Source organism: Felis catus, chromosome C1 (genome assembly GCF_018350175.1).
Source record: "Felis catus isolate Fca126 chromosome C1, F.catus_Fca126_mat1.0, whole genome shotgun sequence".
In the NCBI taxonomy this organism is placed as follows: Eukaryota; Metazoa; Chordata; class Mammalia; order Carnivora; family Felidae; genus Felis; species Felis catus.
Window position 1 is genome coordinate 42,191,837 of NC_058375.1, and position 17,048 is coordinate 42,208,884.

A 17,048-nucleotide genomic window follows, 5' to 3' on the forward strand; every position below is an offset into this window, starting at 1 on the left:
CAGGCTGTCTCCACGTTCCGTCACCAGCCAGCCAGCCAGCCCCGCCCACTTGGGAGGGGATGCACGCCGCTCGTCGGCAAACGTGCAGCAGCCATCATTGATTCGGTCAGCGACGCTGTTAAGCGGAGAGAAGTTCCTTTTCTTGCAGCATTTCCGGTATCAAGATGGTGGCTTCAGCTATTTAAAGACTTTCTGAACCCTTCTCCGTCCCTTTGTGGATTTTTTTTTTTTTTAAACTGGATGTGACGCATTAAAGGAACCGACGGAAGTAGAACCGAAGGAGTTCGAAAATGGCGAACCGTACGGTGAAGGATGCGCATAGCATCCACGGCACCAATCCTCAGTATTTGGTGGAGAAGATCATTCGGACGCGAATCTACGAGTCTAAGTACTGGAAAGAGGAGTGCTTTGGACTGACGGGTGAGCGGGAGCGCGCGGACTCTTTTCCGCCGCCGTGTGGCCCAGTTCTGACTGGGCGCCTCCAAGACTGGCCCAAGGGGGTGAAACAGAGGGGAATCTGTCAGTCGTTCAGAAAAATCTGAGCGCCTACTGTGTATCCAGTTTTGTGTTGATCTCTGGGGATACTTGTGAATATGCTAGCGCCTTAGTCGGAGGCATGTCTGAGTTGGGTTCTGTGGGTCTTTCCATATTTCATAATTATCTGCTGAGTTCCCAAACATTGGTAAGCTCGGGGACCCTAAAGTTCTTAAAGGAACGTTAACATACCTGATACCCAACTCATGGTCTTACTGTCCCTAAATCTGGACCATTTGCAGTATTCCCACGTTCGGATCCTAATAGAAATATCAGTTCTTCAGAGAAGAACTGGTAGTCTTTCAGTCTTTGAATTTTGGCTCCTCATTTTAGTAGCTCTGTTACCCAGTGAACCATGGCTGCTTCTTACTGTAAAATGAGTTTAATGCCCACCTCAAAGGTTTGTTCTAAGGGCGAAATACAATAATGTACAAAAAGTATGGGGCTCTCTGGGTGGCTCAGTCGGTTCAGCCTTCCACTTGGCTCAGGTCATGATCTCATGGTTCCTGGGTTCGAGCCCCCACATCGGGCTCTGCGCTGACAGTACAGAGCCTGCTTGGGATTCTCTCTCTGCCCCTCTGTCTATGCCCCTCCTCCACTCGCGCTTTCTCTCTCAAAATAAATAAACTTTAAAAAAAGTACAAGAAGTATTTGGTATAGGGGCGCCTGGGTGGCTTAGTGGTTAAGCTTCCCACCCTTGGTTTCCGCTCAGTCATGATCCCAGGGTTGGTGGGATGGATCCCCTGCCTTGGGTTCTTCCTCTGTCAGCGGGGAGCCTGCTTGGGATTTTCTCTCCCAATCAATCTGTCCCTCCCTCACCTACTGCTGCCGCCGCACCTGTGCTTTCTCTCTCTCGAAATAAGTAAACTTAAAAAAAAAAAAACAAAAAACAAAGTTACAGGTAAATATTTTAAGAAGTATTCAGCAGTGTGCTAGTTGTTACCTATGCCGTTACTGTTAACTCCACCTATGCCATTACTGTTGTTGCCACCACTGCTAACTGTGTGTCCATGGACAAGTCATATTGTTTCTCTCAGTCGCCATTAAATTTTGGAGTCATGTCAATTTTGGGGCCTTTTCTCATTACATAATTCTCTCCTTGGATGATTTCCACACTGTAGTTACATGTTATATGTAGATGCCTTCAAATTTATCTCTCCCTCTGAGATCTAAATCTCTTGATTCCAAAACATGCCAACTCGGTATATCCAAAAGTGAACTCATGATCTTTTCTCCCCCAACACTAAGATTATGTTCCCGTCATATAATTTTATGCATCCTGCATCTTCTTTCAACTGTTCATCACAATTTCAATTATTTTTTCAATGCTTTCTGCCTTGCCAGACTGTAAACTCTGTAAGAGTAGTAATTTTGTCCTTCTTTATCCCTTTACCTGTTTCTCTAGTATTTAGCACCTGGCTATAAGTTGTCAACTGTAGTGTTGAATGAATTAATACAGAATTTATCGTAAAGGAACTTGAAATCTGATTTATAAGACACTAATGGTGTCTCTCACACATTATTTGCTGTGTGTCAGGTGTTAACATTTGTTTTGTCTCACTTGATTGTCACTATAGCCCTTAAACTTTGTACCTTTATCATTCAGATTTGAACTGACAGGTTAAAAAGTAAAATGACTTGTCCTAGTTCACACAGCTTGTGTTTGCTTTTGAAAACACTTGTGAAAGATTATTATCCCCATTCTGTAGAGGACAATTACTCAGGGTTATGTAGTTATAGAGTGGTCTGTTGTTGTTATTTAACTCTTGATCTGGCAGTTTTTTGGCAAACAATGGTGACAAGCATGGACTCTGAAATTAGACTGCTTGCATGTAAATCCAGGCCCTGCTACCCTCTGGCTGTGCACCTTGAGCAAGTCACTTAACCTTTCTTAGCCCTTATTTTTCTTAGCTGAAAACAGCCTCAGTGCAGGAACTTGAGCTTGTGAAGATTGAGATTATATGAAATGCTTAGCAGAGTATCTCGCATATAGTGACACTTCAGTGTATATTGGCTGCTGCTATTATTCCTACTCAGACATGCTTATTCTCCTAATACGAAATTATTGATTAGTATGCAGGAGTACCAAAGCTTGAACTAACTTCTCTCCACTTCACACTGGGAAAAGCTGGGCCTAATGTGTCTGAGATGCCACTTTATTTTGTTTTTGTTTTTGTTTTTAGCTGAACTTGTAGTCGATAAAGCCATGGAGTTGAGGTTTGTGGGTGGTGTCTATGGTGGCAACATAAAGCCAACTCCCTTTCTGTGTTTGACCTTGAAGATGCTTCAAATTCAACCCGAGAAGGATATCATTGTAGAGTTTATCAAAAATGAAGATTTCAAGTGAGTGAAATGTTGATTAGCTAATATAAAAGCTTCAATTTCAGTGATCCAGAATTTGGCTTTGGTTAAGAAGAGTGAAAGCAATGTATCTTATTTCTATAGAGTTCCACCCTACAGACTTTGCTCCTGAGTTCTTGAGTTTGTATTTTGTTTGTTCTGATGGTTTTGATCTTCTTTACATTCTTAGTCTTGGTAACTCCCCCCACCCCCTTGCCGCTGCCACCCAAAAAGCATTTCACAAATTCACTGAACATAGATTAAGCAGAAGTGAGTGCCTAATATGTTGGTAACACTGGATGCTCAAAGATGAAGAAAACTACATTGTGTGGTAGACAAATAGGAAAACTTTCATGTAGATATAGGTTCATGTCCAGACTCTGTTACTTATTGTGACCTTGGAGAAGTTACTACATTTTCTGAGCTTTATTTATCTGTAAAATGGAGATGAGGATACCAATTCAGGATTGATATGAGAGTTAAAAAAGATAGTGCTGGGGGCCTAGGTGGTGCCTGAGCCCTGACTCATGGTTATGGCATCGAGCCCTGTGTCAGGGTCTGTGCTAAGTGTGGAGCCTGCTTAAGATTCTCTCCCTCCCTCTGCCCTTCTCCCCACTTGTGCATTCTTCTCTCTCTGAAATAAAATTTAAAATTTTATTTAAAAAAGACAGTGCAGTGCCTGTCGCATGGTAAACACCCCCAAAATGTAAGCTGCTCATACTATTTTATTATTCATTCTCAAGGAGCTCACAGACAAGTATAGGAGACAGACATGATAGCTTATTAGGTGCCACCCTCTATTCTAAGGGAGTTACATATAGGTATTTAACCTTCACAACAACCCTATAAAGTTATTACCCCTGTCATACAGGGGAGGAAACCTAGCACAGAGAAATTAAGTAATTTCCTCAAGGTCAAACAGCTAGTAAGTGGCAAAGCTGGCTTCAGTGTACACATTCTTTTGTACTTTATTCTGTTTGTCATATAAAGAAACTGCTGAGTTTGAAATGCCTACTAGTTACTCCAAGTGGAGATTTGAGTGGGTAGTTGGATACAGGAGAAAAGAAAAAGGAATTTTAACAAAACATTAACAGCTAGAAAATAGCTAACTTTTATTAGGCACTATATGCTATGCTTAGCACTGCATGCACATTTCTCACTAAATACACCAAGCCATTAAATTAGGCATTATCATCTCCATTTTACAAGGATTGAGAAAGTAAGTAACTTGCTTAATATAACAAAATCAGTAAGTTATGGACTCAGAATGGTAACCTAGATGACTTTGACTTTTTTCCAGAACCAGCCTTCTGTGCTGCCTAGCAACAATTTATATATTCACATCTATGTATATTATTTCTTGTATTGTTAGTAAATATGGATGTCCTGTTGTTAAATTCAGTATCTGATTTGATTCTTACAGCAATCCTGTGAGGTAAATAAGTTCTATCTTCATGTTACATAGACTCTGAAAGTTGATCAACATGTCCCAAGTTCCCACAGCAAGTAAATGGTAGAATGGGAACTTGATGCCAGGTCTCCATATTTTAACTATCTTTCTGCTGCCCTATGTTGCCTCTAAAATTGTAGTTTTCTCATATGCCAAAGAAGAGAAAGAACTTGTTCATCCACTACTGATATGAAAAGAGGCAGGTGTGAAACTCAAGAATTTTTTTGAATGGCCTGTAGCTTCACTGTCCTCTGTCTGTCAGGTATGTCCGCATGTTGGGAGCACTTTACATGAGGCTGACAGGCACTGCAATTGATTGCTACAAGTACTTAGAGCCTCTGTACAACGACTATCGAAAAATCAAGAGCCAGAACCGAAATGGGGGTGAGTATGTTGCCAAATGTCTGGACCTTCCTCCCTGAACCAGTTTTTATTTCACCAGTATCTCTCCCTTCACATTGTAACATACGTTGTGAATGTTCCTCTTCATCCATTACTTTACCATCTTCATTCAGCTTCTCCACCACCTGCACGGAGTACTCCATCAGACTTCCTGTTAGCCTTACCCAGTCTGTCCCTGGTTGCCTACCTTTTCAATTGCATCTTGTGTCAATCTCAGCCTTCCATCATGTGTTCCCTCCACATGTGCTCCATCCCATAAGATCTACCTTTAGAATGACCTCTGTAAAAGCCTTCCCCAAACCTCCCAAAGTTAGTTTTCCCTATGTTATATATCATTACAGTTATTTTTAGTGGTGTCTCTTCTAGCACTTTATTTCACACTGCAGTATAGATTAAGTATACTTATACTTCTGTAGGAATCCCCTGAAAAATAGTATGTCCAATGGGGGCAGCTCCATACATTTTACAAAAAGGTATTTTTTGTGGTAGAGTGGGATTCAGGGTAATACAGTCAAAATATTTTTCTTCTCACTTAGTGTCATAACCAAAGATTAGGAACATTTGCCTTTCCCTTCTAGATGTAACATTAAGCAGTAGAAAGTTAAGATTTTGGTGTTTTACTTTAAATTTTATTAACTTGTTAATTTGTTTATTGAATAAATACATAGTAACTACCAATATCATGCCAGATTCTGTGCTAATACTGGAAATAACATGGTGAACAAGGTGGACATGGTCATGGCCATCATGGAATTACTTATTTATGGTTATACTATGTTAAACTAAAATGGGGTTTCTCAACCTGTCAATGACCGTTTGATCCAGATGATTCTTTGTTGGGGGGAGCTGTCCAGCCCATTGTAGGATGTTTAGCCATTATCCCTGGACTCTACCCACTAAGATGCCAGTAGCATCCCCATTAGTTGTGGGTAGCAAAGTGACCCCTGGTTGAGAACCACTGAACTAAGGTAATGTTTACGATAAGAATCCTGAAAAGGCTATTGTTTACCATATAAGATACATGTTCTATATTTAAAAACATAGTGCGTTCACATAAGAATTTGTACTTGAGTTATATGATCTGTTCAAGAACATCACCCCTATACAATTCAGGACTGTTTGCACTTGCTTTTGTGTTGGGTCTCCTGCTAATTCGGACAGCTTTATTCATCCCTTTATCGCCTGCTCTAAGAAGAGGCCTGTTTCATAGATGGCCTCAGTAAAGGTGAACTGAATGAATGAAGATAAGTGATGACAAGGCTGTGAATGGCTATAGTTTGAGCCAGGTTTGTCAGTAATCCCTTCTCTGTAACTGCCACACTGAATAGCTTTACTAATGAATATGCAGGAAGGGGAGGCTGCAGAGGGTTTACACTTTCTATACCAAGTACTCTATATTTTACATATAGAGTCTTAAACTTCTTTTACTTGTTGGCTATATAAATTTATTTCCAAGTTGCTTAAGCTTATGACTTTTCTTTCAGAGTTTGAACTGATGCATGTGGATGAGTTTATTGATGAACTGCTGCACAGTGAGAGAGTCTGTGATATCATTCTACCCCGGCTACAGGTAAAAGATAAAGGTCTCTTATCAGAGTCGCCCTTCTCTCCCCAAGACAGGCAGACAGACAAGTACACATACATAATAAAACACCGGAGCTCTAGGATCCTAGGGGTCCTCTTATTAAGCAGTCTTACTACTATGAAAAAGGGGATTGGGAGTGAAAGGAAAACAGATAAAGTATTTGAAGAGTAGGGCTTTAAAAGTGAGTTAACACAGCAAGACTTTCTTCTTTAAAATATTATAAGGAAATTGCAGGATATAAAACAGGAGAGTCAGGAGTGGTAGACTGAGATCTGAACCCCTTAAATATCTTTATAACCCTGCTCCCTTTCCTAATGATTATCCATGTAGCACCTTTCAGGAATGGGTTTTGCAGACTATGATTTTAAACCTACTGTCATAAAGTACATAGGGAAAACAGATAAAGTAGGTTGCCTAAAGAGAAAGGGAATGGTCTGTAATGGAGAAATGAGCAGGGAATTAGGAGATTAAATTTCTGGGTTGTTGTTATAGCTGACTAGCTGTGGGACCTGGTTTTATTTCCCCATCTATAAAATAGGGAAATTAGACTATTTCAGTGGTCTTTAAAATGTTCTGTGGAACTGTTTTAAGGCTACTGAGAGCAATAAGAGGAAAAAGCCCCACATATTCAATCACAGCAACTCCTTTTTTCTCCAAGTTACATATTGGGCTTGAGAGTGAGATTTCATTTGAACAAAGACTTTTGCTCTTTTAAATGGCTTTATTATTAAAGTGTAACTGACATACATTAAACTACATACAATTTGATAAGTGTACAATTTGGTAAGTTTTGCCATATGTATACACCCTTGAAACTGTCCTCACAATCAAAAATAGTGAACATATCCATTATCCCAAAAGTTTCCTTTTTTCCTTTTGGGTAATCCCTTCCTTCCCTCCTCCCTCACCCTTAAGCAACCATTGATAGGCTGTCACAAAGATTAGTTTGTGTTTTGGAATTGATACAGTATATACTCTTCTTTTTTTGTCTTCTTTCACTCAGCAAAGTAATATTTATTTCATAATAATTAATTCAAAGTAGGGAATAGAGTGAAATGCAGGTATCTGATAAACGGGTCAGATGAGGCAGCAAATCAGCTGGATAAAAAGCAGTTGGTAGGTAAGTGCTCACATTTAAATGCAGTGAACCAATTCTTCCTCCATAGTGACCCAGTTAAAGGAACCTATAAAATAAAAATCCTGAAAATGAATGTGATATGTATTTCCTGTTATGTATTGGCTATTGTAGACTGTAGTAAAGAGAGTAAGATTTTGGGGTGCCTGGGTGGCTCAGTAGTTGGTTAAGCACCTGACTCTTGATTTCAGCTCAGGTTATAATCTCACCATTCATGAGACTGAGCCCTGCGTCGGGCTCTGCACTGACAGCACAGAGCCTGCTTAGGGTTCTCTCTCTCCCTCTCCCTCTCTCAAAATAAACAAACTCTAAAAAAAAGAGTAAGATTTCAAAACTGAAAGCATGCTTTCAGGGCCCAGTTCTCACACTTCATTATGGTTATGTTAGCAATCGTTATTAGCTGCTATCATTTTTAAAAATACTACAAGAAATGGATTACTTTCAAGTGCAATCAGTTTGTAGCCAAAGGATTGAAAGTCCATTCAGCTTTAAGCAAGACTATTGATGTAAAGAAGATGGTCTGCATAGAGTCTAGAAGACCACAAAACATGCACCGAGAGAGAAAATTGAAATCTGACTGATGTATATCACCAAGAAGTGTGGTCTGGTGTGGGCCTCTATCTGTTCTGGATGAAGTGATCCTTAACACTTTCTTTTGTTCTGATTCTGTCCTTGCTAAGTACCTCATTAATTTAGCTTCTGATGTGCCTGGACATTGGCAACAAGCTGCTCTGGGATGAATTCAAATTTCATCAAACACAAATACAATGAATTAATATAGTGATTTTAGTAGCTTCTGAGTCTTGTGAGCATTAGGGATTTGGGATGCCCTGTCTGATGCAGTCTTAGATCACAAACTGGTAATCCTGTGACTGGAGGGCCTTCTTCCAAGGAGCTCTTTAATGAGGTATTGACTTCACTGAGAGGCATCTTTGTCTCATTTCTCCCAAACTTCATAGAATTTTGTTAGGGATGAGTGAGATGTAAGCTAAATATTACTATTTATTCTAGGGCTGTCCAACATTCTTTATGTCCTAGACAGGAGAAAATGGTAAAGGGATCTTATGACCCAGCAAGTCCATTTGGCATTTAACTCATCTTTGCCTTTCAGTTCCTTAATCATAGATAAGCCTGCTAAGTCACATCTCAGAAGAAAATGGAATCAGGAGTTCCAGTGTTCACACTGAATGACTCACACTGAACTGTATAGACAGTTCTCTAAATCCTGAGTCAGGTAGAGAGTTGGTGGTATTCCAGAGCAGGACCCAAGGCACTCTTTAGTCGCCAAACTGGGCTGAGCCTCAGTGGGTCTCTTAGGGGAGATTCTGCTCTGAGCCCGTTGCAACTACCAGCCACCAGAGTCACAGCTGTGAACATACTGGTCCTTGTATATGAGGCTCCATTTTTTATTCAAGGCTATACCTATACGGCTTGATATTTCAGTGACTGGAAGAGTAAAAGACCACAGAGAATAAGCCAACAGAAAATGAAGTTGTTACCTTCAACTTTGTATTTATGTGTTTCCAGGGGGATATGTGAGTATTGGTTCCAAGTATGTTAGATTCCTTAGGAAAATCTTGAACTGTCTAGGATGTCTTTGAAATGAAATTGCCTCAGCTGTTGCTCCCTAGTCTTCCTGTCAATCCCAGAAGCCCAGTGTTGGGGCTTCAAGACATAGATGAGAGAACAAGGCCCTCTAACTCTCATTTTGCTTTCCATAGAAACGCTATGTGCTAGAGGAAGCTGAGCAACTGGAGCCTCGGGTTAGCGCTCTAGAAGAGGACATGGATGATGTGGAGTCCAGTGAAGAGGAAGAAGAGGAAGATGAGAAGGTCAGGCTCTCTGGGAGCTTAACAGTTGAAGGAGGGATAATTATGGGGAAGGGATGGGGGAATGGTCCTTTCTTGTTTTGTTTTCAGACTTTACTTTTTAACTTTCTTTAACCAAAAAATACGATATTTAAGAGTATGAGCATTGAATTAAATAGACTTTGATTCGTATCTCAGCTCTCCATAATCTTGTCCAAATTAATTTCAGTCTTTTCTTTTGTAAAGCAAGGCTAATGATACCTTTCTCTTAGGATTGTTATGGATATTAATAAAAGGATATATACAACGCCCTTAGCACAGTACTGGGACATTATAATTGCCTCATAGTTGGTAGCTATTTAAATAAATACTTAGGACAAGAATAATAATACTGTTCATAGTTGAACCTACCCTAAGGAGTAAGCCTAGTTTAGAAAAAGAAAATAGCTGAGGTGCCTGGGTGGCTCTGTCAGTTAAATGTCCAACTTTGGCTCAGGTCATGATCTCACGGTCAGTGAGTTCAAGTCCCACGTTGGGCTCTGTGCTAACAGCTTAGAGCCTAGAGCCTGCTTTGGATTCTGTGTCTCCCTCTCTCTCTGCCCCTCCCCACCTTGCGCACATGCTCTCTCTTGCTCTAATAAACATTAAAAAAATTTTTTTAAAGAAAAATACCTACTGCATGATCATGTTCTTTACTAGTTATAATGCTGAAAAATTGAAAGGAACCCAGCTGTCAGGGAACACTCAGGTAAACTATTACAACTATTAGCCATTAAAACTGTTATGAAAAGTACTGTATATGATAATGTAGAAGTATTTATGGTTGAATTAGAACAGAAGGATCTGAAACATTTGTGATTAAAATATGTATAAAAAAAAGGCTGGGCTGGGGGGGGGGGGACAAGAAATGCTGGATTATGGATTCTGACTGCAAATGGAAGTGTAGTTCTGAGCCAGTAGGCTCCCTTTAAGGTGAGTGCCAACAGAAACATTCATGAATTGAAAGCCATGCAAGGCTGAGGTGCTCTTATGCGGTGAGTAAACCAAAAGTAGGCATTCTGTTTTTCTTTTCTTTTTCTTTTAAAGTTTATTTATTTTGAGTGAGAGAAAGCACAAGCGGGGTAGAAGCAGAGAGAGGGAGAGAGAAAATCCCAAGCAAGTTCTGCATTTAATGCAGTGCCCAGTGCAGAGCTCAATCTCCTGAATGCTGAGATAATGACTTGAGCCAAAATCAAGAGTCAGATACTTAACCAAAAGAGCAACCCAGGCACTCCTGTTTTTCCACTTTTTTGATGGAAAATTTCAATCATGTGCTAAAGTGGAGAATGTGCCTCCATTTATCCATTACCTAGCCTCTATAATATCAACTCAGCCATTTTATTTCTTCTGTATATCTATACCAAATTGCCCCCACACCAATTTTCTTGACCTATATCACAGCTATCCTGTATGTCATCCGTATTTCAGACAAGGCCTAACTGTGTTACCATTAGCACCTCCAAATTAACAGTAATTCTTTAATATCAGATATTCAGTGTTGAAATTAAAACTATATGTTAACTAGAATTTAAATTAACCTTGAAACAAGGAAAAAGACAAATATTCAGGATTCACATATCCCCAATTGCCCTATATTTTTTAAGTTTGAATTAGTATTCAAAAAAGAGCCATAAAACAAGTCATGTTATTCTATACAGATTTTTACAATCTGTGTTTTTCTGATTGTGTCCCTGTGGGGTCACTTAAATTTGTCCCTTATATTTCCTATAAACAAATTCTTAGATCTGAAGGTTCAGTTGGATTTGAGGTAGAGTAGAGCAACACTCCTTTATAGGTACTGGTGTGTACTTCCCCAAGGGTGAGCAAAGTCTGGCTGTCTTTTTTTTGTCAAATTAGGAGCTATGGTGCCTAGATGATCTCTGCCTAGACCCATTAGCGGTTGTAAGATGGTGATGTTCTAATTTGTCTTTTCATCATTTGTTACCTAAAACATTGCTGTAAAGAGAAATCTCCCACATCAACACTTAATTTTTCCTAGCTACAGTTGATATAGAAAAAAAGATCAATACTTGATTATTTCTCTCTCAGTTTCTAAAATAATTAGTTGACTCCGTAGTATCCTCCCAATGTGATCAATGTGCTTTTGTGCCCGGTAACATTGTGAACTCATGGATTTAAGCAAATTGGATGTTTGGAACCATCATGGTCCTTGCTGATGCTGAAATTGTCCCCTCTTTGGCCAGTGGGGGACCCCCAACTTGACTCAAGAGACTGATATAATCATGGTAGTCTCAGCCTTCTTGCTTCTGATACATTCTAGTCATGTCTTCAAAGCTTCTGCCCCAAACCTGAAATTAGCCATTTTTCCAGGGAGCCCTTGGTTTCATTTAAAGGGATAATGGTATTTAGATACCACAGTCTGGGCACTATAAATGCTCATTGCTATGGGTTTGGTCAATATTTCTAGGTCTTTACAGTTGGCAGACCTGGAGGAAATTTTTAAGATTAAAGTACAGCATGAGTTTATACTTTAATCTTCTTGATTTTACATCTGTATCTCTTCTTTCTCATTGGAAATCCAGCTTCTTAAGGAGATAAACAGAATTACTTCTCACTAGTCTCACATTGTCCCAGAATAAAGGTACCAACACTAGAATAATAGTGGGATTATTGGAAACCATTCAGTTTATTTGGTAGTTCTTTTTGTCCTTAGGGTTCTCTGTGTATTTGTTATTTTAAAGTCACTTGGAGGTGGAATTTGGGCCAGGATGAGGAGGGGGTGTATATACTGTTCCTAAATGGTTCTGTGTAAGTTATCTCTTTTCCAGTTGGAGAGAGTGCCATCACCTGATCATCGCCGGAGAAGCTACCGAGACTTGGACAAGCCCCGTCGTTCTCCCACACTGCGCTACAGGAGGAGTAGAAGCCGGTCTCCCAGAAGGTAAGGCCCTAGTCATTGGCCTCTTCCAGAGAGACTTTTAGCATGGTAGCAAAGAAGTTTGGACTTCAAAGAAGGAAAAAATTCAGATTGTGAAGAATGTTTGCCTAGTGTATTAATTGCTATAGAACCACCACCTGCAAAACCTCTGTGGCAGACAGTAACCATTTATGTAGTTCACAAGGTTATAGTCAGTGATTTGAAGCTGGGCTAGAATAGAATAGGCAGTGTAAGTTCACTCACCCATTTTGTGGTCAGCTGTCTGTTGGCTAGTATAAGATGGCTTTTAACTAAGATGACTGAGGCAACTCATCTCTTCTCCATGTGTCTCATTCTAGGCTAAGTTAGGCATGTTCTCATGGAAGTGGTAGAATTCAAGAGCAGACAGCCTCAGTCACACAAGTTTCCTTCCAGTATCTGTTAGTATCCCATCTGCGAATACCCCACTGGCAAAGCAGATGACATGGCCAATCCCAGACTTAGAGTGGGAGGGTGTTAATAAAAAGTTACAGAACAAAGGGCATGGATACGAGTGAAGAATTTGGACAGTTTTTGGAATCTACAACTGCAGTGCACCTACTAAGGTTTTCCTCTTTTCTCTCTGTATAGGCGGAGTAGGTCTCCTAAAAGGAGGAGGTAAGCCTTCAGTTGATTTGTAATGAAAGATAGGGTTTTGGGGAAGGGGGGGTGCTGTTGTGGTGAATATATTGTCAGATAAAGGAATCTGACCAGTCATCTCCACAGCCCCTCCCCTCGCCGAGAAAGGCATCGGAGCAAAAGTCCAAGACGTCACCGCAGCAGGTCTCGAGATAGAAGGCACAGATCCCGCTCCAAGTCTCCAGGTATAGCCTTTGGGCCTTTTGCTATTGGTTGTCTTAAAGAACTGTAATTAGCCTAGTCAGCCTCCTGCAGTACAGAAGTGCCTGACTGTATTATTGCTTGAAAAGAAAAGGAAATGAACTTAGAATATGAAAGTTAAGAGTTCACATCTTGACTCTCCTTTATAAGATTTGCTAAAAAGATGATGAGCTTCAGTTTTTTCATCTGAAATTATAGGAACACCACCCAACAGAGTAGTGGTAAATAAATGTGATTTTTGTGCAATCAGCCATAAAGCCTTGAATGTATATAAAGTGGGTTCAGTTCTTCTGACCACCGCCCCCACAACACACACATTTCAGAGAAGTGCTACCAACAAGAGCTGTCTCTAGCATAAGCCAAAAAAAATATTAAGCCAATTAAAGGGATTGGGGGAAGTGAAAATGACAGTGAAGGAGTAGGTAGGTAGAATACCACTCATCCAGTGGCCCTTTTTTCCCTAGGTCATCACCGTAGTCACAGACATAGGAGCCACTCAAAGTCTCCTGAAAGGTATGGACTGATCTCTATTTTGACTTAAGAATTTTTTCTTTATTCAGAAATTAAAGCCCCAATCATAACTAAGTTAGACCTGAAATTTTGTTTTGATGGGAATATTTAGGAATTTTCCTTTATTACAGGACAAAATTGGCCTTTGCCCCGAGAATTTTTAGAACTATATATGCTTCGTGTTCATTTGTTTTTTCCTCATAGGATTACAGCTTTGGATAGTGGTAAGGACATGAGCTTTGGTCTCAGGAGACCTGTGATTAAATCCCAACTTTTAACACTTAACAGTTGAGTGACATTGGACAAAGTCACTTTCATTTCATAAATTTTCATTAGAAACCTCTATATGCTATTATACACTGTCAGGTGCACTCTTAACCTCTCAGAGCCCATTTTCTCAATGGCAAACTTTGGATAGTAATGCGTCACTCAGTGTTGCTCTGAGACAGTACACCAAGCACATTTAATAAATATTAGGTATTGGGGTGCCTGGGTGGCTCAGTCAGTTGAGCATCTGACTTCGGCTCAGGTCATGATCTCACAGCTCATGGGTTTGAGCCCCGCATCGGACTCTGTGCTAACAGCTCGGAGCCTGGAGACTGCTTCTGATTCTGTGCCTCCCTCTCTCTCTACCCCTAATCTACTCCCATTCTTTCTCTGTCTCTCTCAAAAATAAATAAACATTAAAAAGATAATACTAAATAAATATTAGGTATCTCCATCCCCATCAGTATCTGCATGCCCCTGTCTTCCTCAGAAGTTCTTGCCTAGCTCCTTTAACACCTGTATTATGATTTGTATGTGTTACCATTTCAGATCTAAGAAAAGCCACAAGAAGAGCCGGAGAGGGAATGAGTAATGGACTCAGTTTGGTTTTAGTCCAAATGGCCTCATGTGGATCTGAAGTCACCTGTCTATGTGGAAGTATCAAGACCTATACCTTAGGCAGCTATGAGAATATTTTAGCTCTTTTTAACCAGTTTCTCCACTTTTTTTTTTTTTAAATGAAAGAGGTGCTGAGTTTTGTATCGCTCTTTGAATCATAATCCACATTTGAGGGATAGCACTTCCCAAGGGCTGCTTTCGACCCCTCTGTACAACCAACCTTGACTGTACTCAACTTTGTAAGGGATTTGAGGGGTGGAGAGGATGAATGACAAGGAGAGGATGTGGCTGCATGGTGACCCTTTTATTATTAAATTTTACACATCCACTTTCCGTATTTCTGTAGTTTAGTTTTGGTTTGCTCCGTGATTAGAACTGTTCTGAGAATCCTGAGATTTGTGCTGCTGCTGTTACACTCAAAAGTCAAGTCAGTAAAACCTATTCTCTCCCAGACTTTTTTTCATCAGCACTATGTAATAAACATGAAAACTGATGAGTTAGCAGCAGCTTTGTAAGAACAGAATGTATTCAAATGTTAAGACTTCTTCTGGATCATTTAATCCAGTTGCATTGAACAGTTCAACAATGGAACTTAACACCTTTTACACAACATTCTTATATAATGTTTTTTCTTCCCCATAAGCCTTGAATTCTAGGTTATGGTGCTCAGCCTTTACCTTGAAAAGACTGTCATTATTTTCTAAGTTTAGTCGGTAGCAGTGGGCCTATAAGATTGAAAAGGAGAGTTAAGTATCTAATACCATTCACGGTTTTGACTTCATTTGCTGGCAAATAGTGCCATTTATTCACAAAGTTAGAAAGTACAGCAGGAAGAGGCCAAGCTTTAGAGGGGGCAGGTGGTGAAAGTTCTTTTGGTAGTAAAAATGATGCATTCAATTTTACTTAAAGTATAGAGACTGCTACGGTATATCTAGATAAAGCCCAGGTTGTTAGAAGTAGGAATTGGAGTTGAGCATAGTGATCTAACCCTGAATTGACAACATTTAGGTAATTGTGGAAGATGTAGAATTAAATGGGGGCTGCCCAGGAAGTGTATGTTTATGTAAGAAAAGCCAACAACAGAAGCGTAGGCAACACTCAACACTGGTGAGAGAAAGCAATGCAGTCAACCACCTGAAAATGGAAATGAACTTTCAGAAAGGTAGAAGAATTAGGAGACAGTATATCAAAGAAGCTAAGGGTTTGAGGACTTAGAAGCAAAATAAGAACTGCAAAGTGTCCGTGGGCATTGATAATCAAGAAGGTGTTGAGATCTTTGCTAGAAGAGTTCATTCTACTAGTACTTAACTTTTTTCCTTTAAAAAGGAAACAGTGGAAAAAAAGAGGGGTGGGGGGAAGTGATTGGACTTCCCACAGCTCTGGACCTACCAAGAATTCTGAAGACCAATTGCCTCATACGATCTAGTTTCTTGGGAAGCCAGATCTGGTCACAGGATTAACATTCTTTTGCTTGCTGTTGAACTGAAGGACTTTTGCAGCAATGTTAAAGCATTTTGGGAGATTTGAGATTTTACATTCTTCAACGATTCCTCACCTGGTAATACTTGAGCTGATAAAAGTCATCCATAAGAGCTAATGTTATTCATCATACAACTATATATAAGACTGCCTTTAAGAATTAAATATAAGCACCTCTATTGAAGTCCTAGAAGTTAGTTCTTTACCAAAGTGATCCGGATGGAAAGAAATGTCTTCTGGCTTAATGACCTATGGACCAACCAAGTATATTGTTAAAATACTCATTTTAAAGTATAAGATTAAGAAATTGAAAAACCTGCAAAAAAAAAAACCCACAAAAACTCGACAATCTTAAATAACAGAAATAAGCCTCGCTTCCTCAAACAAACTATAAACTTAAAGCATTACTTATTTAGGTGTATGGAGAGATCTGAACCAAATTGTAGTACAGCCAGCCTAAAACAGGAAGCAGATTGTTCCTATTCTTTTATTAGTGACAAAGAATTGCAGACGAGATGAAGTCTAAGGACAAACTTTGCTGAAGGGCCATTTCTGTCATCTGTGTGCTAGCCTACTGGATGAGGCCTTGGAACTGTAGCTTTGTAAACCTTTTTTGACTGTAGCCTGTATTAAGAAACATTTTACATTTTACCCCTTTACACATGTATTCTATACTGAAACATTTCAGGAAAAAAAACATGGAAAATGCTCCTGATATTTCCTATACAGTATTTTGTGGGTTTTTAAAAATTTTTTTTAAGGTTGAGAGAGAGAGAGACAGAGCAGGAGCAGAGAAGGGGCAGAGCAAGAGAGGGACACAGAACCCAAAGCAGCTCCAGGCTCCGAGCTGTCAGCACAGAGCCCAAAACGGGGCTCGAACTCACAAGCCATGAAATCATGACCTGAGCCGAAGTTGGATGCTCAACTGACTGAGCCACCTAGGCACCCCTTAATACATTTTTAACACTGGATGCAAACTACTAAATTGATTTCACTTCCCACAATTAATTTGGTTAAATCTTCCAATATAAGAACTCAACTGAAAGCCTCATTCCCTGAGCCCCTTTCTGTTATTTCCCGCATATAGACTGATCTGAGGTTAAATAAGCATTACTCAGAAAAGA

The 17,048-nt window shown here is 39.8% G+C and overlaps 2 protein-coding genes across 5 annotated transcripts in view; one reads left to right on the plus strand and one right to left on the minus strand.

Moving 5' to 3' along the window:
• Positions 1 to 142: 142 nt before the first annotated feature.
• Positions 143 to 14,782, plus strand: PRPF38A (pre-mRNA processing factor 38A). 2 transcript variants are annotated; one of them, XM_006934744.5, is made up of 10 exons: positions 143 to 420; positions 2,718 to 2,877; positions 4,587 to 4,708; positions 6,211 to 6,296; positions 9,168 to 9,278; positions 12,083 to 12,195; positions 12,802 to 12,828; positions 12,925 to 13,034; positions 13,515 to 13,563; positions 14,377 to 14,782. In XM_006934744.5, the coding sequence occupies exons 1-10, from the start codon at positions 291 to 293 to the stop codon at positions 14,417 to 14,419; spliced, it is 951 nt and encodes a 316-aa protein (XP_006934806.1). In that variant the 5' UTR covers positions 143 to 290; the 3' UTR covers positions 14,420 to 14,782. The 2 variants fall into 2 exon arrangements, with proteins under 2 accessions (XP_006934806.1, XP_003990153.1); XM_003990104.6 differs by having other exon boundaries at positions 12,937 to 13,034.
• Positions 7,013 to 17,048, minus strand: part of TUT4 (terminal uridylyl transferase 4) — a 152,743-nt gene continuing 142,707 nt past the window's right edge. Inside the window, exons 33-34 of one of the 3 annotated variants that reach the window (XR_006584268.1) lie at positions 16,099 to 16,173; positions 7,013 to 7,495 (exon numbers count right to left, since the gene is read on the minus strand). The gene's annotated coding sequence lies outside the window, so the exon portion shown is untranslated. Of the gene's footprint in view, positions 7,496 to 14,539; positions 16,174 to 17,048 lie in introns of those variants that run through there. The other 2 variants (XR_006584269.1, XR_006584267.1) reach the window with 2 other exon arrangements.